At 39.5% G+C, this 26,362-nt stretch overlaps 1 protein-coding gene across 2 annotated transcripts in view; it reads left to right on the top strand.

Annotated features, from left to right (window-relative positions):
* Positions 1-24,482, top strand: part of GLDN (gliomedin) — a 36,291-nt gene extending 11,809 nt beyond the window's left edge. Inside the window, exons 1-10 of one of the 2 annotated variants that reach the window (XM_027883016.1) lie at positions 6,500-6,787; positions 10,434-10,485; positions 12,651-12,668; positions 13,323-13,430; positions 15,122-15,268; positions 15,983-16,108; positions 18,855-18,935; positions 19,018-19,143; positions 19,633-19,783; positions 23,042-24,482. In XM_027883016.1, coding sequence (XP_027738817.1) covers positions 6,500-6,787; positions 10,434-10,485; positions 12,651-12,668; positions 13,323-13,430; positions 15,122-15,268; positions 15,983-16,108; positions 18,855-18,935; positions 19,018-19,143; positions 19,633-19,783; positions 23,042-23,501 — 1,557 coding nt within the window. In that variant the 3' untranslated portion in view covers positions 23,502-24,482. Of the gene's footprint in view, positions 1-6,499; positions 6,788-10,433; positions 10,486-12,650; positions 12,669-13,322; positions 13,431-15,121; positions 15,269-15,982; positions 16,109-18,854; positions 18,936-19,017; positions 19,144-19,632; positions 19,784-23,041 lie in introns of those variants that run through there. The other variant, XM_027883017.1, reaches the window with a different exon arrangement.
* The last annotated feature ends 1,880 nt before the right edge of the window (positions 24,483-26,362 follow it).

The raw sequence follows: 26,362 nt of genomic DNA, 5'->3' as shown, positions 1-26,362 counted from the left end.
ATTATTTGACACTTCTTCTGTGTGATGTGTTAAACAGATTATGTACTGCTATTTCTTTCTCTTGGCTTTATAATCTTACAATGTATATTTATGGTGTGTACAGTTACATATCAAATGAATATGTTAAAAGTGCTCAAAGAGGTTTAATTCTCTGTGAATCACAGTGGTAAATATGAATGACAAAAAGCTGAGGGGAAACAGGCTGGAATGATGCTTGTATTTGATGGTTCCTGATTGAAAATTACCAGGAGCCACAGGCAGTGCCCTCTAACCAAGTGCTGCCTAAAGCTATGTACAGTAGTAAGGGAAATGGATGCGAGGTACAAGGGATATAATGTGGAGGGAAGAGGAAGTTTTTGAAGTAGGGAGGCAAACTTACTGCTGCTCTATTCGATATACAAGTATTTTTCTTCTTCCAGTGTGGTATACTGGGGCCACAGAGACATCTACTCTTTTTCCTTGGACAGAATTCTGATAAGTGGGTGATGTAAGAGAGTTTCCATAGTATACAAACCCCAATTTGTTTTCTTTGTTGTTGGAATACCTTTACCAAAAAATGCTCTTAGTTGTTTTGCATCTCAATATGAAGAAAAATTTAAGTTTGATGGTTTGTTTGAAAATGAATCTAGTATTTGGTTCCTGGCTGGGTTTCAGTTCCTTGCTGAACTGCAGGATCCTTGGCAAAAAGCAAAGACTGTTTTTCAAGGATAGCTGTCTGTGGATTTATCTACTCATTGTTTTCAGATTTCAGTGGTGGTACAAAGATGTGATAGATCTGTTGAGCCACTTGCCATTTGTGCTGTGTTTTGATCCACTGTTTTTATTCCCGTACTTTAAATTATGAATGGGTGGTAGCAGCCATGGTGTTTTCATTGGTTTCTTTGCTCCTCAAGCCTTCTTTGTCTATGGTACAGCTTTCACTTTTTTCCTAACTTGTGTTGGAGGAATTTTGAGTAGTTTTCTTGGAAAATAGTCTTTAGCTGCCAGTGCCCTAATGACGCATCTCTAAGGTATCTTCCTCCAATGTCACTGAATGTTTGTTCAAAGACAATGAAACATTCTCCTGATGCCATTGAATAGTAATCCTTGTGCTGCACCACAAGCAGATATTTATGGGTTTTATTTTGAACTTTATACACCACCTTGGCTTACCTAGTAAGAAACACTTTTTCACTGGGTCTTAATTTATGATTTATCTTAAGACTGGATATTCCAAAATAATAGCTGGTATGCCTTTTGCTCTGCATAAACTTGTTTAGTCTTGCAGCTCTGTATTATGTAGGAATTTCCTGAAATCAGAGGTAATTCTTAAGCTGTCTTTTGTTGATTCCTTGAGGAGCTTCATGTCCTTGTACCACTGGAAAACACATTAAGGAGCTGGGGTATAACTCCAGCTTTTCCAGATAGTAATAGTCAAGCATTTTCTAGCAATTTCAACTATTCTCAAGCAGAATTTTTATTTATCTGTGAAGTATTGCTTGAAAGGCTGTTGCCTTATCTAGTTAAATATTCCAATCATTAATTTCACTTATTGATGAATTTGTAACTTTGTTTTACTTGCCTGCTTTTTTGATAATAATACATATTTGTTTAGGGCTCATCCATTTGCTGGAGTTGAATTAATGATTAAGTATTCCTGCCAAAGTATAGTAATAAAAAATAATTCCACACACACCTTTCCTCTTATTAACACCTTTCACCCCATGTTGATGTACAAAACTAATTTCCTTAACCTTTCTGCAGTATCCCATAGGAGTATCCAAGGCTTCTTCCATGAAAAACACACACCTCCTCTGATACAAAATTATGAGATATACTATTTTCTCTATGTTTTTATTTTTCCTAATTATCATTAATAGCTATTTTTTTTCCTTGAAAAGCAAGCCTGTATCCAATATGCCATAATCCATGTGGAATGTGTGTGCAGAAATGGTGTGGGTTGCGTTCTGGTGTGTGTCACTGCCACCAGCCTGCAGGAACTCCGTGGGGTGATGTTGATCACACAGCTTAGTGTGCTCTGAATCACCGAGCCTGCCCTTCTGTCTGACCCACAGCTACTGCAAAGGCATTTCAAACCTACGTGTTCCATTTTTTCCCAGACATGAATATGCTGTGAACTAATATTGAATTTCAAAATCAAGCCTCTCTCTTTTTTGCATGTGGTCAGGAGCCTCTCGATGTTTTAAAGCTAAGCCTTTTCTGTAGAAACAATGTTGATTTCAGTGCCAGTATTGAATTGCAACTGTGATTTGGATGGAGCAGCTCTGCAGCTGCTCAGCTGCTGGTGCATCCCATGGTTTGAGCAGTGATAACTGGGATAAGGAGAAGGGCATTTGCACTTCTTACTGCGACTTGTCTTCCTCAGCACATCCACCCTGAACAAAAGCCCGCAGCAGTTACCAGTATCAGCTGCTGCAAAGGAAAGCACAAGAAATTTACTGGAAAGCATCAACTGTTCATCAGTTTGACAGTCTAAAGAACTATCTTCCCCTTCTACTTTGTAGATTTGGAGAGTAGAGTAGGTTTGCAATTGTAAAGTGAATGTATTCGACCTTTATTATTTTTCCTGAGAAGAAGGGGGATTAGATAAAATCTGTCAGTTATTATGGGAGGCTGTGAAAGATTTAAACCTTTTTCCCACTTCAACTACCTCAGGAAAAGAAATTGCCTTCTTTCTAATGGCATTCATAGAGATCCTATAATCTTGAATGGCATGATCGGAGGCATTTTGGTTACCTGTCTTTTAAGAGCATCATCCTCAGCAACTTAGTCCATCTTTCAACACTAGTTACCAAGTGAAAATAAGGTGCCAATCTCCAATGTGCTTTATCACTGGGGCAGCTGCCAAAATAGATGAGATTTCAGTAATAACAACTTCTACAAAGTAAAACATCAGTGGGAGCATTAGTTAAGTGTGATACCATCTGAATACATTCTCAGCTTCAGCATAATCCAGTGATATTCTTCATTATATACACAGTGAGCAATTTGGATACAGAAATACCTCTTGTGGTAAAGTTCTGTTATATTTCCTAACAATTAATTTCCGCTGTACAAAGCTGAAATTGTGAAAAGCATAAACATGATGTTGCATCTACAGTTTGCATACGGATAGTTCCTTTCCAGTTAGTTCCGTGTTACTTGGACAGATTTGCATGATCTTTGTATGTCCTGCTTCACTGCATGTCAGTTATGAGCCATACTTGTGTTAGGACATCCTTTAGAGAAACAGATTCTGGAATGCCAAGAAATAAATGAAGTGCTACTTGCTGGCATTGTGCCTGCCTGAAAAAAAAGGCTGATGGATATAAGGGATAACAGTTTGCTCACAGAGGTTTAAATTGCTACTGAGTATATTTTTTCTGTACTTTTGATAAGGAAATAGGATTTATCAGCAACATTCCCAAGCCTCAATTCTGCTATGCTGCTCACCAGTCTGCCATTAGGACCTTTGATTTTCCTCATGAAGAAGGAACAGAGCCACAGAGCGGGAAGCTGCCTTGCAGCTGATGACAGTTGCTGTATGGATCAGCCAAAATTTCAGCTGTGTTATGTAAGGATAAGAGATCCAGAAGGGGATAGAGGACTTTTGGGTGGTAGCATAGGATGAGATGACCTGGAGACATTTGAATGAAGTGCTGTTTCTATGGGATGGGGGAACACTCAATAGAAAACTGGGACAGACATGTCCACAGTCCAGTAGGACAGCTGCTTCTGCCACTGGAGGAGCACTAGGACCTTCTAAGAAGTCTTGGGAACCTCTTTGACACAAAATTGTGCTGTCAACTGATGCCTGAATTTCAAGAATTGGGCATTTTTTTTTGCCAGAGGTGTAACTGCATCCTAGCAAACCAAGCACAGCACTGCACACACTTCCATTAACAGCCTGGGAAAGAATCCTGCTACTCTGCCATCTAAGCAGATTCACTGCTGCAGCCTTGGGTAGGATGTTCGTGACCCAATGGCATGGTTTTTTTTTATGAAAAATGGTCAATTGCTCTTTGATTGCAATGCAGAGAAAACCTTGCAAGATTAGACAGATGGGGAAGCAAGAGTGTTGTGTTGCTTTTGTTATTCTCGAAATTGTAGCTCATTGTTATTATTATACTCTTTTTAACTCAATCATTATGCTCTGAAATGGACAATAAAGTTGAAGAATTACTGTTTGTTATGCAGTATGGTCTCTGGAGTTCTATTTGTTTCTGTAAAGAAAGCTTTAGTTTGCTGGTATGATAGATTCTTACTAGTTTTGTTATAGCTGTGAATTATAAACTAAGCTTGCTTAAGATATACTGTCTTCTGCAAGGTCTTATTTCTTTTTCTTCTTTTTCCTTCTCAAGATTAATATTATAAGCAAAACCTAATTATGTACTTTTATGTTAAGCTCAGAGTTAACAGCAAAGTCTCCTGGTTTGGGCTGGGATAAAGATGATTTTCTTCCTGGTGGCTGGTGCAGTGCTGGTTTTGGATTCAGTACGATAATACTGTTGATAACTCAGAGACATCTTGGTTGGTGCTGGGCAGTGCTTACCTGAAGCCCAGGACTTGTCAGAGTCTCATGCTCTGCCAGTGAGCAGGTGCACAAGAAGCTGAGAGGGAGCACAGCCGGGACAGCTGACCTGAACTGGCCAGAGGGATTTTCCATGCTGGGGAATGTCATGCTCCTATGCAAAGGTGTAAGTGAGCCTTACACCTTTGGATGTGTAATGATTTCTTCTGTCTCATTTATCATTGTGGGATGAGATGGAATGATGTTTGTTCCCCCTACTTTCATCCTGCTCTAATGTGACAGTTTCAGAAGGAAAGAGTCTCCAATGCAATGCCTGAGGGCACTGTGGTGGTTTTGATCTAGGTCTTCCCTGGTTACCAGTTTGTAACCAAGGAAGGGGCAGTGCTCCCAGTATTCCATACGATTTTTATGTAAATTGTGGTATAAATAAGAAGGGAGGAGAAGCCTTCCCTCTCTCTTTTCTTCCGCTGAAGTTCAGGAACAGTGGGTCCCTGCGTTGGTCTCGCTTATCTAAGGATGAGGCCTGCAGCATCCACTGACCTGCCACGTGGAGGCTTGGGGAGTGCTGGCCGTGTGTGTGTCAATCCTGTTTCTTTCTAAGGGACGTGGTGAGATTTGTTTTACTAGTTATTTTACTAGTTCTCGGGTTTGATTGTGCATATCTATTCGGTGTCCCTTTTTGATTCCTTTTGTCCCTTTTTCCCTTTTCCCTATCCCTTCGGGGGTGTTTGGATTCCCGTTTGCTGTGTACATAGCATCTTAACTGTAATATACATAAAATATATATTTTTTTTATATAACTAGCTTGGTTTTCAGGTTCTTCAATTTGCATACTTTTTTTCCTTTGCCCTGGGGGAAGTGGAAAGGGAGGAAGAGAGGGGCTGCTACTGAGGAGTTGGGCATTTGGCAGGGAGCCAAGTCCGAACCATCACAGCACCAATGCTTTTTGCATAACTTTTTATTTCAGAGAGATAAGAACACTCTGAATATGATGGAATTGTTTTCTTGGCTTCTCTACTGTGTTTAACTGACTGCAGCAGAATTGTGTGTATGAAATTCATGTTCGATCTGACCTAATAGTTCATCTATCAGTGCACTGTGGGGTTAGCATGAATTGCAGGTCAATAGCTCAGTTAGAACAGAGACAGTGTTGTACCTGATCTGTTGCAGAGAACTGTCACGCTGAGGATCAAGAACCCTGTCTTGTAGGAAACTTGGTACTCAAAAGCTGTGAATTTCTTGAGGTCGATTTGAAGTGGTATCAGTGTAAGAAAGCACTCAGCTTTGATTTGAAATTTAAATGTCAGCTTTTAAAATAACTTTTTAGAAGAAAGTTTCTGATTTCAGAAGCTTTTATATACTTCATGAAGTCTTTATGTGGTCAGATTCTGCTATTCCTTATAACAGTGAAATTCTGGATAATTGATTTTCTTATCTTGGCTTGATGAATTAATCGGTAGCAAAATTTGTCGTATTAGAGATATCCCATGTCACAGAAGGGTTAGAAGGAGTAAACTGGCAAAAGCTTGTGCTTGAACAACTAAAGCAAGAGGTAAAGTGTTGTTAGTGAAATACAAGAGATTTTCTTACCTAGTGAATTACATATGATCTTAAAGCAGCAAAGTGCTGGTATGAGCTACAGAGTGAAAGGGTCTGTGTAACGGAGGGGCTTTTACCAAGCAGTGCCACTGCTCGCACCACCGCTTTGAGGGATGAAGTCAAGCAGAACCTCGATAGCTGGAAAAAGCCACGTGCAGTGCAAAAATCACGCCTGACCACAGGCTGTGACCGAGAGCAGCTTCCCGGTCCTGCCCGGCTTTGCGGGATCGGTGCCAAGCCCTGGTGTGGGAGGGGACGGCGGCGGCCGGGCTTGGTGGCCCCGGTGCCTCGTTCCCTTGTCCTGGGCCCCTTCCCGCCGCCACTCCCCCCGCTCCCGCAGCATGCCCCGGGATAAATGCGCACCGGCGGCGGTCGGGCCGTGCCCGTGCGATGGAGGCTGCGGGCGGGCGGGCGCTGCTGGCGGCCGTGGGGCTGCTGTCGGCGCTGAGCGCGGCGGGCACGCTGTTCCTGCTGGCGCAGTGGCGGGAGCTCGGAGCGGCGCTGCGGGAGCTGGAGGCGGTGCGGGGGAACGCCTCGGTGCGGGGATTGCCGGGCGGGCCCGGCCCCGCCGCCCCCGCCGCCCGCACCAAGCGGAGCCGCCGCGGGGAGCGCGGCCGCGGCACCGTGCGCGCCGAGAGCGACGAGATGCTGATGATGCTGACCTACTCCATGGTGCCGGTACGGCCCCGCCGGGATGGGGGTGCCGCCGGGGGATGGGGGATTTGGGACAGTCGCCTGTCCCAGCTGTAGCCCGAGGATCCCGCCAGCCCCGCGGTTTGCCCGGCGGGGCCGTCCCGCTCCTGCCGTGGCGGGGTTTTACCTGGAGCGAACACACCCACCTGGTGCTTGGAATCTCGCGCCTAAGGAACAGTGGTTCCTACTGTCGTCTGTACGTGCTGAGACGACAGAGCTGATGGGCCACAGAGCTGAGGTTACTGTTAAACTTTACGAGTGGAAGTTACACAGACAAACGGAGGGAACTTACGGATTTTGAGTAACTTAAAAAATTTAGTTGCAATAAGAAGTCAGTTTTCACGTTACCAGTTTCCAAGGTTTCAGGTTTTTAAAACTAACACCACAAGCTAGAACCTCCCTGTGTGTTTTCTGCTGTTCAGCATCTCACTGCAAGGTACTGGACATCACTTTATCAGTGAAATTTCTTTCGATTTGATTTGATTTTGATTTCTTTGAAATTGATAGTGCTCTTTCAGTAATGGTTAAATTTAGGGTGTTATTTGATGGGTCAGGAGAATTGTATGTCCTTTCTCTCTGGCAAAACTGGCATAGTTTTTTGCTCATCAGTGAAAAGATGACCTTGTTCAATTGGAACCAGGTCACATAGTTGAAAAATTACATGGGTTGTATAGTTGAAAAATTTTAAATAGATTGAAAAGCTTTTACATTCTGAGTCAGAAGAAACACAAGAAGAATATTACTATTGAGAGAACCTTAATGGAAATTCTGTCCCAACAAGGACTGCAGGCCTAGACCCACAAAAAAAGCAGGAGAGGTTAACTCAGGCTCTTACTCATCTAATAATTATTACTGAGTTTAAAAATTATATGCAGAAAATACCTCTTCAGTAGTGTTCTGTTGGCATGTTTTGTGAATAAACTACTGAAGTCATTGTTTCACAGTGATAAATACTCCTTTAATATTAGAGCTAATGAGGCTGTAGAGCATAGGTGTTCAAAGCACAGTTTTGATAGTGACTCTTTTTGATTTTTAGTGGCACTTGGGTGCCTGGATGATTCGACAGTGGCCATTAAATGTGCTACTCTGCTGTCATGAGGTACCACGTACAGATTACATGAATTTTATTACCCTCTCCAAACAGAAACAAGCACATGGTGTGTGTTTTAACAGCACGTGGCCAGACCATGCACTTGTGCCTTTAAATGTCCACTGTGACTGCTGCTGTGTGCATGTGCTTCATTTAAATGAATGTATCCTGCAGGGAGTTGCTTGTGGGGGGGGTTATGCCTTTTTGTTCTTACAAAACTCCCATCGAATATTTTTCTGGCTGCTGCTCAGATGAGTGTATGACTGGCTGTGTGCAGACTCACTTGCTCAAGGGGAAAAAAGGTGTCCTTTGAAAAATTTTCAAGCACCCCCTCCTCCCACTCCTGCATTTTTGTATTTTAACTCCCACTAAGTTAATTTCAAGACTTGAGTACTTTTGTACTGTGAGACAAAGTTCCTTAGAGTGGGTGAGATGACTCCTGCTAAATTGATAGGCCTTGGAATCACGTTCCGGCCCCTGTTGAATGTTGGCCTGAAAGGAGGTTTTGCCTGAGTAGGTTCTCTCTTGTAGTGGAAGCACCAATTTCTGCAGGTGTCAGTGACCCCCTGCTCACAGAGATCTGCTGTGGCCACTGCTCAAGGATCTTTGGAATAACCTTAGGCATCAAGCCCCGTATTTTAGCTTTGATAACATGAGTATATTTTTGGTTGTGGGCCTATTGTTTATGTATTTGTGTTTACATACACTTATTTTGTAAGAAAATAGGAAATTGGCAAATCTGCTACTGCGGAAAGACTGATGCAAAGGTAACAGTCTAACAGTCCAGTAGCTTTCAAAGTGTGATTTGAGACAGTGCAAGAAGTGGCTTATGAGAGCTACCAGTTTTCTGAGTAGTTGTTTCATAGTTTAGTCTTTTTCCTTTTTATTTTTTTTTTCACCATTTCTTTGTGAGAAAACTTACTTTCTAGCATTTAAGTAAGTTCCTTTTATCTGTAGCTTTTCTTAGTGATGATGCTGGCTGATTGAACAGTCTGCTCATCTTTCATTGCTAAGCTGGAGGTTCTGCTATAGTCTCTTTGCACTTCCTGAGTGCCATGTCTTTTTAATTGTCACCTGAGTCGCACTGATTGGAAAAAGTAGCGCTGCTGAGGTAAATGGAGCGCCCCAAAGCAAGTTGTGCTTTATCAACCTCAACAGAACTGTTTTAACTAAAATGCAGTTAGAATTAGAGTACGTGTGGACAATGTGTATTTTACAAATTAGAAGGTAGGAGACAAGTGTTTTTGAGGAGTGTGAAGGGAAAGAGAACAAGCATATCCCGATATTCAAAGCCAGTTAGCACTTCTCAGCTAATTTAAATTGAGTCTAAATTTCTAAATGTTAGAGCTGTTCCAGTCCAGTCTGGAATCCAGTACATTAACAGTTTGTATCAGACAGAACAGGATCCCATTGTCAAATATGGTTTCGTTTTTCAGGAAAAGAATCCTTGCCATCAAAATAATTGTCCTTTATTTGAGTCTGTTAGATTTGTCAGTTGAAACTCACGATGCATTAATTTTAAAAATCACGACTGACAGTGGCAAATAACCTTTCTAGGATTAAACTTCGATCTGCATTTCAGATTGCCTTGCACTCATTCGTTCTGTCTTTTGGGACTAGCGCATTCCATTATTTGTAAATAGAGTAATTGTAAGAAGATGAATAAATGTGCAACTCTTGGTAAATGGTTCATAAATTATCATATATTGCACAGCCTGAAATAATGACCTTTTTATTTCCTGGCTATAAACATTAGACTTTCCCACAAAAGAGTTGAGGCACTGCCAGTGCTTATGTTCATAATATTCTTATTTATGCTGGTTGTTTTGATAAGTTGCAAAACGTTTTAGAGTGTTGACTCTCGGTATGCAGGACATGTAATGTGAATGCCCAGCTAAGAGTCATGTATTTTGTAAAGATGACTTTCTAATTGATACTTTTCAATCTACTCTAGATTAAAAGCATCTTTATGAATGTGTTGTCCAGCTTGGTTTTATGAAGTCTGTCATGGGTGTGATGAATTACTTGAGTAGATGAAAGTCCATTTCAGATTTGCAGATCTTAGTTATTCAAGTATAAGAAATCTCTTACTTGGAACATAGGACACCTTTCTCCCTTAATGTGCTATGTTGAAAAAGTTTCCATCATTTGATGCAAATCTAAAATAAAATTAAATGTAATTTTCATTGGCTGATGTTGGCTTTTAATACATGTTTTAATACGTTTTACAGTTATGCATGAAATGTAATGACTAGATTATGTGTGGAGTTGTCTGCCCAATATTTTATTCATATTTTCAGTAAGGATTAATTAATATGAGGGGTACTGAACTATGAGAGAACTATGAGGGGTACTGCCTATGAGAGAAACACTGTCTGAAGAGGTGGATGGTGTCACAGTGTTAAGGTAGTTCTGAAAAGTTTATCTTGTTAACAAAGTGGTCAGTTGAATCTTTGGTTTGAAATTATTTCTGTAGATAAAGTGAACCAGACACTTTTATGGAATACATTGTTTTCAACTTTACTTTCTTTGCAATATTAGGTCCGAGTGATGGTGGATTTATGTAACAGCACAAAAGGGATTTGCTTAACAGGTATGTTTAGTGCCTTAAGCTTTGCACCTTTGTGACCTTCAGGAACACAGAAATGCAGTGTTTTCAAAGAACTTGAGGTCAATAACTCTATCAAAGGACCGTGCTATTTACTCTATCAGAATTTTTTAAAGAAAGATAATAGGTGCCGCTTTGGGACTTAGCTGTACCCGTTTAATACAAATGCTGGAATTTAAGGAGTCCAATTGATATAACTTGGAGCTATTTATTTTCCATGTAATTTTCATAAACAAATCTCTCAGACTTGGGTGTTTAAAATACCAATTGAGGTTAAGTCATGGTATTTTTGTGTATGCCACCCTTGAAACCTAACATGGCATGAACACGGAGGGTGTAGAAACCTGCTCCTGTTGTTCCAGCTGCAGTGGCTACAAGGTCCATTTGACTCAACTGATTCAACACAAATGAGAATTACCATGGTACACACAGATGTTAAATACTGCTTCTGAAGTTGTAGGTCAGCTCTGATTGCAACAGAGACTGAAACACAAGCAGTTGAAAAGTTTTGCTTCTTTGGGCTTAGGATTTGTAAATTCACGTTACTTGGTGCCTTCTGTACCTTTTTCTCTCTAAACAGCATGAAATGCTTGGCTTTCTATAGGCCTCTGTGTCATTTGCTGCCTTTGAAGCACCTTTCTTATTTATCTTGTGGTTATACAAAGAGCCTCAGTTTTGGGGACGAGGAAGTAACTGAATGCACTAATGGATGTAACATTGCAGTGTGGAAAAAATGGCCATTTACTGGAAAACCAGCAGAAAGATGTTAACTGATGTTACTGCCTGTACTGATTAAAAGGGATAATTGCTGTAATGGTATTGTAGGATGGTTGTCACTTTACTTATAATGCTTTGTAATTAATGCTGAAAATTGTCTTTAGGAAAATCTAATAATTACTGTTATTTTCTGTTGTAGAGAGTTTTGCTGAAGCAAAAGAGTACTTTGGCTGGACAAAATGCTCACAGAACTAATTTGGTTCTTTAATTGCAACTGCCACCTTTGCATTCTCCTAAAGTTGTGTGGGTTTTTTTTTGTTTTGTTTTGTTTTTTTTTAATGTGTACTTGGGATCACAGAAGATAAATCTTGTTACAGAAACATCAGAAACATTTTCTGTTTTAGTCTTGCTTTACTTTTGCCTGCTATGCTTGTTTCTCATTAAAGCCCTATACCTGAGCTATGTCAGAGGCAGCAAGACAGGTTTCAGTGTTGCTGAATAACTGAAGCAGTTCAAGTTCTAATGAACCAACCAGTTTCGGTGGGAGGCTCAATTCAGGCTGTAGAACAATCACATGTGAAAAGCCTGACTGTGATTTAGATGTAGTTAACAGGAACAACACGATCTCTCTCTCTTCTCCCTTTTTCTCTTTCTCTCCTTCTCTCTTTCTCCCTTTTTCTCCCTTTCTCCCTTTTTCTCCCCTTTCTCCCTTTTTCTCCCCTTTTCCCTTTTTCTCCCCTTTTCCCTTTTTCTCCCCTTTTCCCTTTTTCTCCCCTTTTCCCTTTGTCTCCCTTTCTCCCTTTTTCTCCCTTTCTCCCTTCCCCTTCTCTTCTCTTCCCCTCCCCTTCCCTTCCTTTTCTTCCTTCTTCCCTCCTTCTTTTTATTTAATTAGTCAGAGTCCTGAGTGGCCATGACACATCTGTAAAACACAGGGCAGTGTGGCATGTGGTGTATTTTTAACAGGATTTTTAATTGTGACATTCATCAATATTGTAAAGCTACTAACCTTCTACTATAACAGGTTGTTGGAGAACACTTTTATGAAGGAAATGTAATGACTGTGAAGTGCCTTGCATCCATGGCTTTGTGAAGGCACTGAAGCCCCTGACAGTGAGATTTCATTGTAGAGGTTGTTTGTCAAACCTTTATCAACTGAAATCTAATAAATGCAAAACATGTATATGAAATTGTGTTGAAGGATTCTCTTTCACTAGGTCTGAGTTACTGCCAATGCTCAGATAGTTATTAATAATACAAAACAGTTAAATAGCTAGATGTTCATTTTGACATTTGAGGGGTTTTCCTCCCCTTTTACTGTTCTGTTCTAATGCTAATCAGTTCAATTTGGAATTGCTTTGTTTTCTTGGTAGGTTCAATTCACCATCTCTTCCTGTGTTTTTGTTTTTGTTTTTTTTTTTTTTTTTTTACTGTAGGCCCCCCGGGTCCCCCAGGTAAGATACTTGGATAATTGCAGTAACATTTTGAGGTAATTGAATAATTTAAACAGTTGCTGGTAAAAAATATTGAAATGTAGAAATGTGTCTTTCACAAAATACTTTTCCTTTGCTATTCAGCATGAGGGAAGGTTGAATGCCTGCCTTTATAGTTTTTGTATTTAGGTCAGCTCATGCCCCTTCTGAGGCGGGGGAGGTTTTAGAAATTATAATTTTCTAGTGAAGGGAGTACAGTATTTAAGCACTCTTAATTCCATCTGGTTTTGATTAAGTAGCATTTAGCTGAAGAGAGGAGTCTATATATTAAAAACCCCAGAATAAATGGGTATTGTAATTTAACTCTAAAAACATCTCTTTAAAAATATTGATTACTAACTACACACTTTCCCCATCACTTTTCCTCCTTTATTATTTAATTCTCCGTCTCTATTCTCACTCAAGTGTTGCTGCATGAATGGATACCTGATTTCTTTGCGTGCTGCTTTACCTGTCACTCTGCTTGGAGCAGTTCTCTGTATCAGAAAAGTATGAGTTATGTTTTGCCAGAGTTCAAGTACACATATAAAAAACATATGGCAAGTAAATATAGTAGATGTAAGGATAAATTGCATTTAGCAGTAAAAATGCAGTTGTACTGTTTGGTTTGATCAGGGCCCCCTGGACTTGATGGACTGCCTGGCTACAATGGATCAGATGGAGTCCCAGGCATACCAGGACAAAAGGGAGAACCAGGAGTAAATGGAAAAAGAGGAAAAATAGGTATTTTAAAAATTGTTATTTAAAAAAAACACACCTTTTCACCTTTTTTTTTTTTTTTTTTTTTTTTTTTGTACAGGGAGAAGGGTTTCAAAGTTTACAAAAATGGTGCATGTTACAGAATTCCATAACATTCATTTTCTCATACTAAGCTTTGGTAGATTACTTCAGACTAACTCTACAGTGAGGAAGATGGTATATATACACTATAGAATATTGCACATTAAAATTACTGAACTCAAATATCAATATTCTGAACTCACTAGTAATTGCTGTTATCGTAAGAATATTTCTACTCCTTCAACCTGCCAACATAACAGTCCTTGACTTCAGATTCTTAAAAAGAAAGCCAGACTTTATTGGGTGAAAGTTGTTTTATAAGTTACTACAGTTTTGGTTCCAGATTCACTGCTGTGAGATCTTAAAGCAGTAATTGATTTATCCCCTGATTTACTTGGTGCACATGAGCTGTGTGAAAGTGCTGATGGATTCCTGGTGCCTCCAAGGCAGAGGGAGAAAGCAGCAGGTGGTGAATGGGAGGAGGAGAAGGGACAAAAGAGCATCAGAATGGTGGAACTGAGAGAGGATGGAGAAGAAGAAGGGTATGTTGATGAGCAGACAGGCTGGTATTTGTAGTGATCCATCTATTCTGGCTTTTCACATGGAGCTGCTTGGACTTGCTGGCAGGTAAAAGTGGAACAATTGCCTACTGTACCTTGAGACAACATGTGTTCTGTCACTTCAGTATCCTCAATGAATTTTTAAAATTGGAAATGAAAGTGAGAACCAGTCTTCAGAGAGCCAGGTGGCAATTGTGCCAGGCACATTTTGGATTTCAACCGCAAACTGTAATTCTGCTTCTGATTTCACAAAATCAACTTAAGTAGTAAAACCATAGTAGAAAAACAAGCATTTTCTGCTCAAGTATTAACAAATGTAATTTATTTCAAATCTACACTTGCAAGAACACTGACATTTCTATTCGTAAACTGTTACTTTTCTCTCTCTTAAAGCAAGAAAATAGTAACTGCCATGAAAGTAGAGGGTGGAGGGTTTGGATGTGTCAGTTGTACAAACACATGTTTTTTCCTACTGCAGAATTCAGTCACATGGGACAAAGGAATACCTTTTCAAATATATCAATTTATTACATGATCAGTGCAAAAAGTATGTGGGCTAATCATGCTCCTAGCAAGTGTAGAGGTATAGTAGCCACTGAAACCATTGCTAGGCAGCTCTATTGGGACAGAAGAAAAAGTTAAAAGTGCAATGTGTGTTGTAATGTTTGTGCATAATTACTTTAAAAAAACCTGTAGATGAGCCATGACAATGCCTTTCTTCAGTGTCTTACATATGTGAAATAAATATATGACTTTACATCTTTCCACAGTATTTCTACTTACCGAGAAATTCTCCAGCCAGTGTTAATGAGGTCCAGGTCTGTGTGATCCATATTCAAAACTCAGACATCACGAGGTAGAGAATATATTAGTTGCACCAGACAAATTGCACACAGTTTCACTTCACATTAGGTTACAACATTGCTTTAAAATGCAAATAAATTTCAGCTACTCAGATAAATACAGGTGAAAAAAAAACCCCTAGAGTGAATATGGTTTGCAGTAAAAATATCTATTAATTAGTGCATAATGCTGGAGTAGATTTCTTAGTAATGAAATGCTTTTTATTTCTAGGTCTGCCAGGACCAAAAGGTGATCAAGGGCAGAAAGGAGAACCAGGAGAAATGGGTTTACCTGGCAAGGATGGTATGCCAGGAGTAAAAGGTGCAAGAGGAGCCAAAGGGGAAAAGGGGGATGCAAGCAATGATGTGATATTAGAAGGTATGAAGAAGTGCTCTTGGGAGTTCTCTTGCAACAGCGTGCTTGACAAAAAAAGACACCTTCCACTTCTGGAGCACGAATGGGGTGTGCAAGTGCAGGGCCTACCAGTATAAATATGGTATAGATACATAGTGAAGTTTGAGTATTGCTGTGCCCAGGAGATTGTTCTCTTGGTAATGCAAGTCTTCACAAAAACTTTTCTGCCTGGGTTTTGGATTGAGGTGTTTGTGAACTCCATCCTTTCCAATACACTTCCAGACAACTGACCTTCTCCTGCTCTTTCTTTTAGTGTGGTTTTATTTCTCTATTAGAAAATGAGGGTCAGATATCCACTCAGGAATACATGAAGCAGCCAAATATAAGCTGTGTAAAATTCTAGCAATGTAGCATCTGAAGTTGAGGTCTTAGTATTCTCAGGCAGCAGGGCTTTACAGCTCTCTAATGTGCCTGTAATCCAGACAAATAAAATGCACTGATGACCTACACCTTGTGAAATTCTATATGGTTCAGCTTCCAACGATTCCAACATTCCACCAACAGCTCCACCATTCCAGTGTGTCTATTGCACCATATTTCTCTACTCAGACATCTCTTAAGGAAGAGAGAGGCTGTTTTAGAGATCTCTCCAAGTCTGCCATGTGGACATACCCAGTTCTCTGCAGGTTGCCTTTTGTCTGTGCAGGCCTGTGACATGACTCTCTGTTTTGTACACAGGTGCAAAAGGTGAACCTGGACCACCAGGGCCCCCTGGACCACCTGGACCCCCAGGGCCTCCAGGTAAACGTAAAGGCAAAGCTAAAGCAGAGCTTCAGGAGAACATATACAGCAGCACCTGCACAGGTTAGTTCTCCCCAGTGTTCTTTTTTGTGTTATGAACTGGTTCAAGATTAAACCATTGCTTCAAGTCTCACAAAACAGTAAGCACATGTTTAATTTTGCTTGGCATCAGTAAAACTGCAAACTTAAAGCTGAATATGTGCTTAGGTGTTTTACTGAAATATGGCTTGAATAAGGCAGCAAGTTACCTCCAGTACAATATTAGTCTTTTCATTGTGCTGTGCTAATGCTCAGGCAAAGTGTTTAAAAAAGGTATTTTTCTGTTAGATGGGATAAATTTGGAAAGTATGAGAAATGCAGTTAAAATTTTTGGCTTTTAAATGCTGAATTTTTAATTTTACATGTAAATACATCCCCCTGATTCTGGATATTGAAGTATCAGAACAGCCTGGAGGGGCTCCCTACAACAGAAAGTTGTTCTGGAGCAGAAACCTCATCTTGTTTGAAGTTCAGAAATGCATGAAGTACTACAGCAGATAACTGGGCCATTTGCTCATGTGGCCTCTTTTCAGTGTTGAATCTGCCTGAAGTGCTTTGCAGGATAAGCCACCTGATGGATTTCTGATGGATTTGAAATCGCAGTGTGCAAATGGGAGTTACAGTCAAGTAACTTTGCAAAGATGAGATTTCCCTCAATGGGCTTTTATGTCTTATGACTCAGTAAGAAATGGGATCTTATTACCAAAATTCAAAGAACAACCCAGCTTTTATAATTAAATATTCATATTTTTTTCAAGGAAAGAGAATACACATGCTGATTTACAACTATAATTAACTTATTACATAAGAATACAAGACTGGTTTCTTCAAATTAAATTTTGAATTGGGTAAAACTTTTTTTTCTTCAAAAAAGAGAATAATTAGTTGGAAGCTCAGGTGTATTTTTTCTCAGTAGTACTGTTAGTGAATTCAGAAGAAACAAAACATCTCTCCAAACTGCCTTGCTTCATCCCTCCCCCAACAGACCAAATCAATAGTTTTAATGTCTTGTAAACTCCACTAACTCACAACCAGAACATTTTATGATAGGAATCAGTAGGATATTTATCTTGTTTTTTTGATGGAAAGAAAGTAGTGAGAATTTCCCATAAGAGTCTCTGATTGAAAACTGTCTTTTTAATTTGAGTTGCTTTCTGATTGATGCAGCTGAGAGGCCCTCAGAGTACTGCAACTACTCTCAAGCACAAACAGTACACTCAGCTTTGCTACACTGACCTGCTCCCTGACTGCTCTGTAGTCTTAGATAAACTACTGTACAGGGAACTGCTCATCCAGTCAGCTGCATCTATCACACAGCCCAAGAAAATTACTTGTACATTGCAATTTATCATTTCTGCTGAGTGGGTTCCTTTCTTGAGATTTTCTGGCAATATTTTGTGATCAGAAGCTGGAAAGGGATCCAGAGGGATTGGTAGATTCCAGCTATAGGGCATTGAGCTTACCATGGTTGAGTTGACTGTTCGGGCCTTTTTTGGAGATACACTGTGATCACTTGCAAACTTTCAATGTCATTTCACCAAATGTCCTAGATAAAAGGGTGGGAGAAATACATCTTGTTCTTGCTTCATGTTGGAGTAGTTTTCTTCCGCATGAGCAAAGGGAAGATATAACCTAAAGAGAAAACAACAATTCAGTATAATCTGTACTTTCTTTTCCTCAATGTCATGGTGCCCTTTCAGCATTACTTTATATTTATTCATATTTTTACTATCTTTCTCACTTAAATTTCAGCACAGATCTGTAAATCCCAGAAATATGTGGCAAGGAAACAAGAAAAATGTGTGTCTAAAAGAATTTGCAGCCTGTATAACAAGCAGTGTGCAATATATAAGGAGATCAAAGTTAGGAATGGAATTAGAAAACAAAGCTACAATGAAATCAGGATATCTTCAGCAAAAAGCTGAGAACTGTTCTCTGTGGTTATTCCTTCTAAGCAAACTGAAATGTGTCACATTGTTTTAAGGGCAGAAGAGGTTCCTGGTTTTACAGAGAAAGGTCCATAAGTAATTTAATTCAGGCCTTGTCTTAATGGCAATTGCAAAGGGAAAATCCAATCAATGCTCTTCATATTGCTGAGGGGTGGGCAAAAATGTTTCCAGGTGTTTGTTTTTAATGTGAACCATTTCTGTGCCTGCAAGTAACATAATGTATCACTTCCCTCCGTCTTTCACACTGTTGCTTCAGTGGCATGGATGGCTGCACTGCAGTCTTGTGCTCAGTGTATGTGTTAGTGCTTTATTGCTGTCTTGGGCATTAACAGCACAAGCAAAACTTCCCTGCAGCACACACACCCTCTCTGCTGGAGTGTGGAGATCTGGGCATGATGCTTTTGAGTTTAACAACCACTCATTCCCAAGAAAATATTTTTGGTATTGTTGCTAAGTCAGCCATTTTCCATCTACCTCAGCTGTCTAAAGTTATCTAAGGAAAAGGGCAACTGTCTTTCTGAGCAGATACTCAGGAATTCATAGCTAAGGAATTAAATCTGTTGATTTAATTAGTTACTCCTCAAAGTTCACTGTCTGCCTGACAAACAAACCAACCCAAACATTTCATTTCCTTGGCAGGAGTGAGAGCAAGTCTTTTCTTACCTCATTTTTTGACCAGACAAACCTAAGCAGATTTTTTTCTTAGGTGAGACAAAATCCCAGGTGTCATCCTTTCATTTTAGTGGAGTCACTGATGTGCACATCTGTCATGTCAAATAGAGAAAAACGCCATTTTTTTATCCTTTCTCCTTCAACTCCAGGTGAGACATGTGCTGTACCAAATGATGACACCCTGGCTGGAAAAGCTGAAGACAGAACCCCTGGTCCTTCAAAAAAACCTGGTAACCTGCTGCAGAGCATGACTAAGTGCTACTTGCTGTTTTAGTGTCACAGATCCTGGACATGTGCTTTTTTTTCTACTAGAATGCGTCATAACATCTGTGGGAAGTCCTGTTCACTTTGTCAGTGTTCAGCAAACGTTTGGAACTTGGATGCGGGAACCTGCAAATATAAGTGATGAAAGGATTTGGCTTACCATGCATTTCTCAGGTATTTTTAGTAGTAGTCATAATCAAAAATCCATTGTTATACTGACACTGCTTTCTTAATCCCTTCAAAGTAATGGGATTTTACCNTTACTTCCCTAAATTATAGCTAGGAGTTTTGCCCTTTCATTTAGCCAGGCAAGAAAATGACTCAGTTTCTGATTAGCTACATTTAGAGCAGGAAAATGCCCAGGACTTAAGTGAAAAAAGAAAATATTTCTGCATATGTATCAACTGTGTTCAGAATGCGGGCCCATTAAGTCTGTGGCTCTTGATCATCTCCTATATAGTTTTTTTTTGTGTGTGTCTCTGAACTACTTTTTCACATTTCAGCAAGTTGAATCATTACTGAAAACACACAATTGCTATCTGTTAGACAGTTGATTGAGATTGACTTTTACTGGAGACTGTATTTTAGGATATAGATTTCAAAATTAGATGAACCAGATGATAGTCCTTTTTTTCCCCCCCTTATGTTTTCCCCTTTGTTTAGGAAACTCCATAAAAGAATATGAGAATTCCAATGCCTTGCTGAATGACAGCTACAGGATCATTAACATCACAGGATTCTTTTATGGATGTGGTCATGCAGTACAAAACAGTCATCTGTACTATCAGAAGGGAGGAACCAATGTCATTCTGAAGTAAGTCAAACATAGTTGTCTTAAAGCAAGTGATGGTGTGGAAGGAGGAGCAGTGGGTTAAAGTTACAGAGGTGAACCTCACAAAAGCAGATGACTTTCCTTGTACCATTCTGTGTTTCTTTTTGATCCTAACTAGAATAGGAAGAATGGTGGAATGGTTCAGAACTCTTTCCAGAACAGAACAACTCATTCTTTCCAATCTGTAACTAGAATATGGGCCACCAGCCTTCCCTTTGTGTGTGCAGATGCTCCAGGAGGAGGGAGACAGGGAGGGTAGCCCAGGTCCATACTGTGACAGTTCTTGAGGCATCAGAGCTGAACTATGTCTAAGGGGTTCACCTCTGCAGTTACTATGTGATAGGGCAACTGGGCCTCAAGATGCTCAAGATGCCACATGCAGATATGACAACAGATTTTTCTCTTGGCTCTCCTGGGATTCAACAGGTTTCTATTATACATTACGTTGCTGTGGGTGTTCTTCAACTTGGATTCTTTGCTGTGTTCATAATTGCAAGAAAGAAATGAGAACTAAGGAATTTGGATATCAAAAAAAAGCTTTTGGTTTAGAAAAGTACGTTGTGCATCTCCCTGCACCCGAGTAAGAACTGGTTCAGCTGCAGCCTGGGAGGCACAGGTGGGTGGCTCTGCAGAGCTGCTGTGTGCTCTGCTTTTGGCTGGCCCGGCAGTGGATGCTGCTGGATGCTGGAGCAGAGGAATGCACTGAGGCACCAGCTGAGGACGTGGTGACCTGGTGAATTGCACATTCCATTGTGGAGGAGTGGCTCCAATGTTTGATTTCCTCGTAATAAGAACTTCCTACAACTCTCCCGATGTATGTCCCTGAACTGGAACTGGGAATTACGTCTCTGTTTCAGTTTCTACTGAGGACAGAGACAGACAATACAAATCAAAACCAAAATCTCACCTTGTGGGAAGAGCCAAAGACAGACAGTCCAAGGGCAAGTGAAAGATTGCGTCTGCTTTCAAGTTCTCACACGACTGATGTTTGAGCCAAGAACATTTACTATACTTTGATGTCTATTCCCAAGCAGGTGTGAGTGCTGCCTTCCTATATTCATTTGGATGCCAAGGAATGTGAGCAAGCTGTGTGGATTCTATAATATTTATTCTGCCAAAGACAAGCTCACTTTTTGGCAACCTCCTTTAAATATCTTTAGGCTTTTTTTCTGTAAAAGACCATCACAGCCTAAGCACTATGCAGATAGGGCAGCAATTCCTCAGCTCTGCTTGGGTACCGTTAATTGGGAAATGTTTTCAGGTACAGATGAACACAAACTATTTGTGGAATTTTCAAAACCTCTCTAAGGAGCTGCTGAGAAATGGCCTTTCTGTTCAGTTATTCACTCTGAGATTATTTACCTTCAGCACAGATTGAATGGGGCACTATGAATTCGATGACAGCGAATTTTATGACAGTGAACTCCTTGAATTCAGGCTGCATAAAAGCTTCTTTTATATTGGTTTAATGGAAGGGAACGGGTGAGGATCAGGTTGGCTCATCTTGCAAATGTTGAAAAAATATTTAAAAGGAGTTTCTTGTCATATTTAAAAACTGGCAAAACTAGGTTTGTCTGACCTCTGGCAGGTTTTCTCATGATGGTCAGATCCCTGACATTGTTTTATATCATGCTTTCTCACCTCTGTTATTTTTGGTTGACTTCACTGCTATTAGTGATCAGAAAAGTGTTTGTAGCTTGAGTTCCCTGCAGTTAATGAAAGTATTACACTATATGTTGTCACTGACCCCAAGGTATCAGATAATAAAAGAATTTTGGAGACTGTCCTTGACTGGGGAGCCCAAGAGAACCTCGGGAACGAAACTTCACTTTTCTGTTCCCTTCAGGATTTTCACATATAGCAGGAAAAGACAGTTGTGTGTTGCAGATCTTGCACTTTTCTAATGAATCTTGAGATGCTTTTTTTCTTGTTGGCTCTTTATGGAAAAAAATCCTGAAGAAAAACTGCATTTCTAAGTGGCTATTCCTGTCAAGGGCTGTCCTTCTAGTCCTTGCATGAGGTTATTTACAAACGTGAAGCAACTAACTAGATTACTGGGTTGACACACACATTTCTCAAATCTTCTCTAGCCTTGAAGAGGTTTTTTTATTGCACACAAATGTTGCTGGAATATGGAGTTGCTGCAGATGTGAGTTTTCCAAAAGCTGAGAGAAAGTATCTAAGTTGGTCATTCCTTACTTTTCTTAGGATTATTTTTACAATATATGCTATCAATGCCTTTTAAACTGAAAAAATTGTCCTTCCAATATTCTTCCTTCTGTTGTAAGTTCCTGGATCTGAAATGCTCCTGTGACTAAGCCTGTCTTTTCAGAAAACTTACTTGTAGATGTAGCAGACTCCTGTATTGAGTAAGGTTTTTAATTCCTCTATTGGAAGAACAGAGCTCTACGTTTAGACAGAAGTCAGACACTGAACGTGCTTCTTTATAGAGGGCACTATATAAAAAGATTAAACATGCTCTCTCACTTTGCTAAAGCAAGGTGTTATTTGGTGGTTAAATGCTAACTGCAGATGTGTCTCAATAGCAGCTGATTAGCCTCTAGTAGAGGAACACAATTCAGTTGCTCACGCTGCTGCCCTCAGATTATCATCATACTAAGGAATTTCACGGAATGCAAACAACTTTATAGAGATGAAGCATTGAGGCTGTCCTGTTGAGGCCAGCACGAGGTCAGAATTTTGGCTCTGCAAAAGTAGAATTTTTATTCCTCTGATGTCTATTTGACCAAATCACTGTGTTATCTGAAGTGTTTTCAGAAGGGGAACTCTAAGACCAGATGAGCCTGCCCAGAATTCATGCTGCTTTCGTCACTCACATTTTCTCCCTTTAGTTCTAGTCAAAAGCAAACTTATGTACAGATTCCATTTCACAAGTCTGGGACTTCACCTGGTATCCAATTCTTTTTCATATCCATTCCATTCAGTTGCTTCTTTCATCCTGCTGATAATACAGCTCACAGACTAAATAAAGTGAAACCTTCCAAAGCAAGTCCATGCTCTTGTGCACCTCTCAGATTGGTTATTACTTTGGAATTTTCTTCTAGTGTTTTGGAAGGTTCTTTGAGAACTTAATCTTAAAAGGCATCAGAATGGTCCTTGAACTCAAGTACTTTCAACAGCACTTCTATCAGTCATAGTAATGCACTTGAATTGCTTCAGCCAACCCGTGTGTATGGAAATGAACACGGTGTACTGAGTCCTCACTCTATCTCGTTTCAGACTTGGGCTCGACAAAGCATCGCTGGGCGCTCTGCTCATTGAAAATGCCCTACACCACGGCCGCAACTACCTCTTCTCTAACTCCAAGACGTATTTCAACATAGCAGTGGATGAGAAGGGGCTCTGGATTATCTATGCCTCGAGCACTGATGAAAACATAATGGTAGCACATATTGATGAAGAAACATTTTCGGTCATTCGGCACATCAACACCACATATCCTAAGTCCAAGGCTGGTAATGCATTCATAGCATGTGGCATTATTTATGTTACTGACACCAAGGACATGACAGTAAGTTTTGCTTTTGATTTATTGAAAGGGAAGCAGGTTGATGCAAGGTTTGAATTACGATCTTCACAGTCTGTTCTTGCTATGCTTTCATACAGTCTACGAGACAAGAATTTGTACACGTGGGAGAATGGGAGCTTAATGGTGTACCCTGTACATTTTGGTAGATGAAAATATTTTAAAATGTCATGTATGGGAGCCATGCTTGTCTAAGTAATCTGTTTAAAGCTCTATGACATATACACGTGGGTCTCTTCACTTGGCATCATTTTCTGTTTACTGATGGTGGTTTGTGAGTGTGTCTAAAAGTGAGATCAGGTGCCTCTGTATAAACACACTTCAGTTACACAGGCCATCCTCATCTTTTTAAAAAAATAGCTGTTCACTATTGCAGCTGGCACACAGTTAGCACAGACTTCCTTTTGTTTCTCCCCTGTTATTCAGCTGATAATTGTATGTAATGTACATTGATTATTCCATGGTCATGTGCTCAGCAGAGAGTATTTATAACTTTCAGTTGCGATCATCTTCTCTGCAATCATTTTCTAGTCAGTGATTATGGTCTAGTATAAATGTCTAAATAATGAACTTTTCTGTACAAATACCTTTGTCACTTTCATTTAATTTCCATGGATTTTCGGTGAAGATTTTTTTCTGAACAGAGGTTTACAGCTGTTAAAAATAAGGGGGATGGAAAGAGTTATTTAAATAGAAAAAAAGCAGAAAGCTTTCCCTTTGACAAGCTCAATCAACTGGTAATAATCAAAAGCAAAATCCAGCCAAAGTACAAGGAAAATAGGAATAATGACATGAAGTGCTGAATATACATTTTGTTTCATAAATGAAGAATTGGAAGAAAAGTAGCAAGGTTTAAAGTTGAAGAGAAGATGTAACATTTATGATTAAAATTTCATTTTTAACAGTGTTTGCATTTTGACTTTCTTGTGTTGCTGCAGACTCTTCCTTGTCCCTCATTGTCGTGTAAACTATACCATTACAACTTGCTTATAACTGTATTTAATTATAGTAAGGCATATTTCTAAAACAAAATGTCCCCACATTCATCCATACAAATGAAATCATAAAATGAAGGGTATATGTTTTTGCTGCTATTCTTAGAAAAATAAAGTAGCTTAAGCAGGAATACATGTATTCATCATACTGCTTAACGGCTTAATTTGTTGTTAACCTAAAGTCAGAGACCGCCTATTCACATTCAAATTTTTGAGAGCTAGAGCTGAGAAAAAATAGGAACTTTTTAATGTCATTCTGGTACTTCAGGTTTCTAAATTCAACACTGGGACATAAATCTCTACTGTTGTTTTGTGTATATACACTCAAGATCATGCTCTTGGGAAAACCCCTGCCTGAATTTCTAAGCTGCCTGTGCATATTGGTAAAGTTCATGGAGCTCATCCAAATATTTAGAAGCTAAGTTTCATTTAAATCCTGAACTGCACTGTGTTTAATACCTGTGTGACATCCAGGCACCGTCAAAGGGATTAATGAATTTGGGAATGTCAGGGCCTGCAGAACCTTGTCTAGCTGGAAAAATTCCTCTGCTGCAGCTAAACCTCAGTGTGTGATACAGTGATGGTTGGGCCTCTTCTCAGCATACCTGCTGTTTTCATTAAGGCCTTGCAGACAAAGAAGAGAGAGATGCAGACAAAATAAAAAAATCATAATTAATAGTTTGAACTAGTATATGCACAAAACCTCATAGATTAACAATTCTATTTATACCTGTATAAAGAATGCAACACTTAACATTCCAGAGCTACAGTTCTGTGGAATGCTTTTGACTTTTGTGGGATGTGGGTTTTTTTGGTAGTTTTTTTCACGTTTATGTTTGTTTGTGGTGTTGTTTTAAAAATTGAGTTGTGGTACTAATAAAGTAAACTTTTTTGGCTAACCCCTCTTTAAAATATACCTCTAAAAAACCCTCCTCAGCAATATACTTGGGCAAACGCACTTCTAGATAGTGTGCCTATCTTAAAACATGGTAAATTTCTGCATGACATTGTTGAAGCACTCGGATCAATCTCTTGGAGGAGGAAGGCCAGAAAATTCTGCCTCTTTTCTCAGTGACAGGACCAGCCTGTGTTTCTTGCAGCTATGGAACTGAATTCTGTTAACCTCATGCTTTTCTAGAACAGCTGAAAATAAAACCTTTTCAGCTAATCTTTTTTAGCTCAGTGCAGTCTGAGGTCAAGTTAAAGCTAGCTCAGGTGGCGTCCAGTGAGTCTACTGGAGATTTAGTTAAATCTGTTTAAATATAAGCAAGAGTTCTGGAATGGGCTGTTCCATGAAATAAAAGTAATTTATTTAACTTACAAAGGGAAAACTAAACAATGACATTTACTCTTCTTTCTTCTCATAATTCTCATACTTCACAGGCTGCAATTTAAAATCACCTTTGGAGAAAGGTGCTTTTTATTCTAGAATATCTTACAATACAGCACAGACATCAAAATTTTCATTGGAGGAATAAGACAGTTTGTTAACATTTAAATACGCAGACATCCGTTCCAGTCATTGAAGAACATGGTTTTTGTTTACAACAGAAAAATACATCTGACAACAGTAGCTAGTTATATTACAAGCAAACAATATTGAACTCTGCATAGTTTATACAATATACTCTGGTAATAATTTAATTACCAGTTTTATCCACTATTTACTAGCTGGCCACATAAAGCCTGACATTCATCTGAAATGTGGCATTATATGTTCCATTGGTATTCTCTTAACAGCTTCAGTTAATGAAGTATTTTCTGGACAAGTGAATTTAAAAACTAAAAGCTGACTAGAATGATGGATGTCTTCACTACAAACATTTAGTGCTTACAATACATTCCTAAAGTAAAGGCAGGTGTCCAATAGAAAACATAGCTCTCAGAAAGAAAGGAAAATAGTGTGCAAATTAAAAACCATCGCATTTAAAAATATGCTGATGTGCAAGTTACAGTATCAACTGTGCAATAATACTAACTGGAAAAAAATCTCAGCATAAAATGATACATCTCTCACAG

This window comes from Empidonax traillii, unplaced genomic scaffold (genome assembly GCF_003031625.1).
Source record: "Empidonax traillii isolate 1590-97213 ecotype Southwest subspecies unplaced genomic scaffold, ASM303162v1 scaffold117:size1203958, whole genome shotgun sequence".
Classification (NCBI taxonomy): Eukaryota; Metazoa; Chordata; class Aves; order Passeriformes; family Tyrannidae; genus Empidonax; species Empidonax traillii.
Note: the sequence above shows the minus strand (reverse complement) of the source record. Positions and strands in the feature narration are given on the sequence as shown.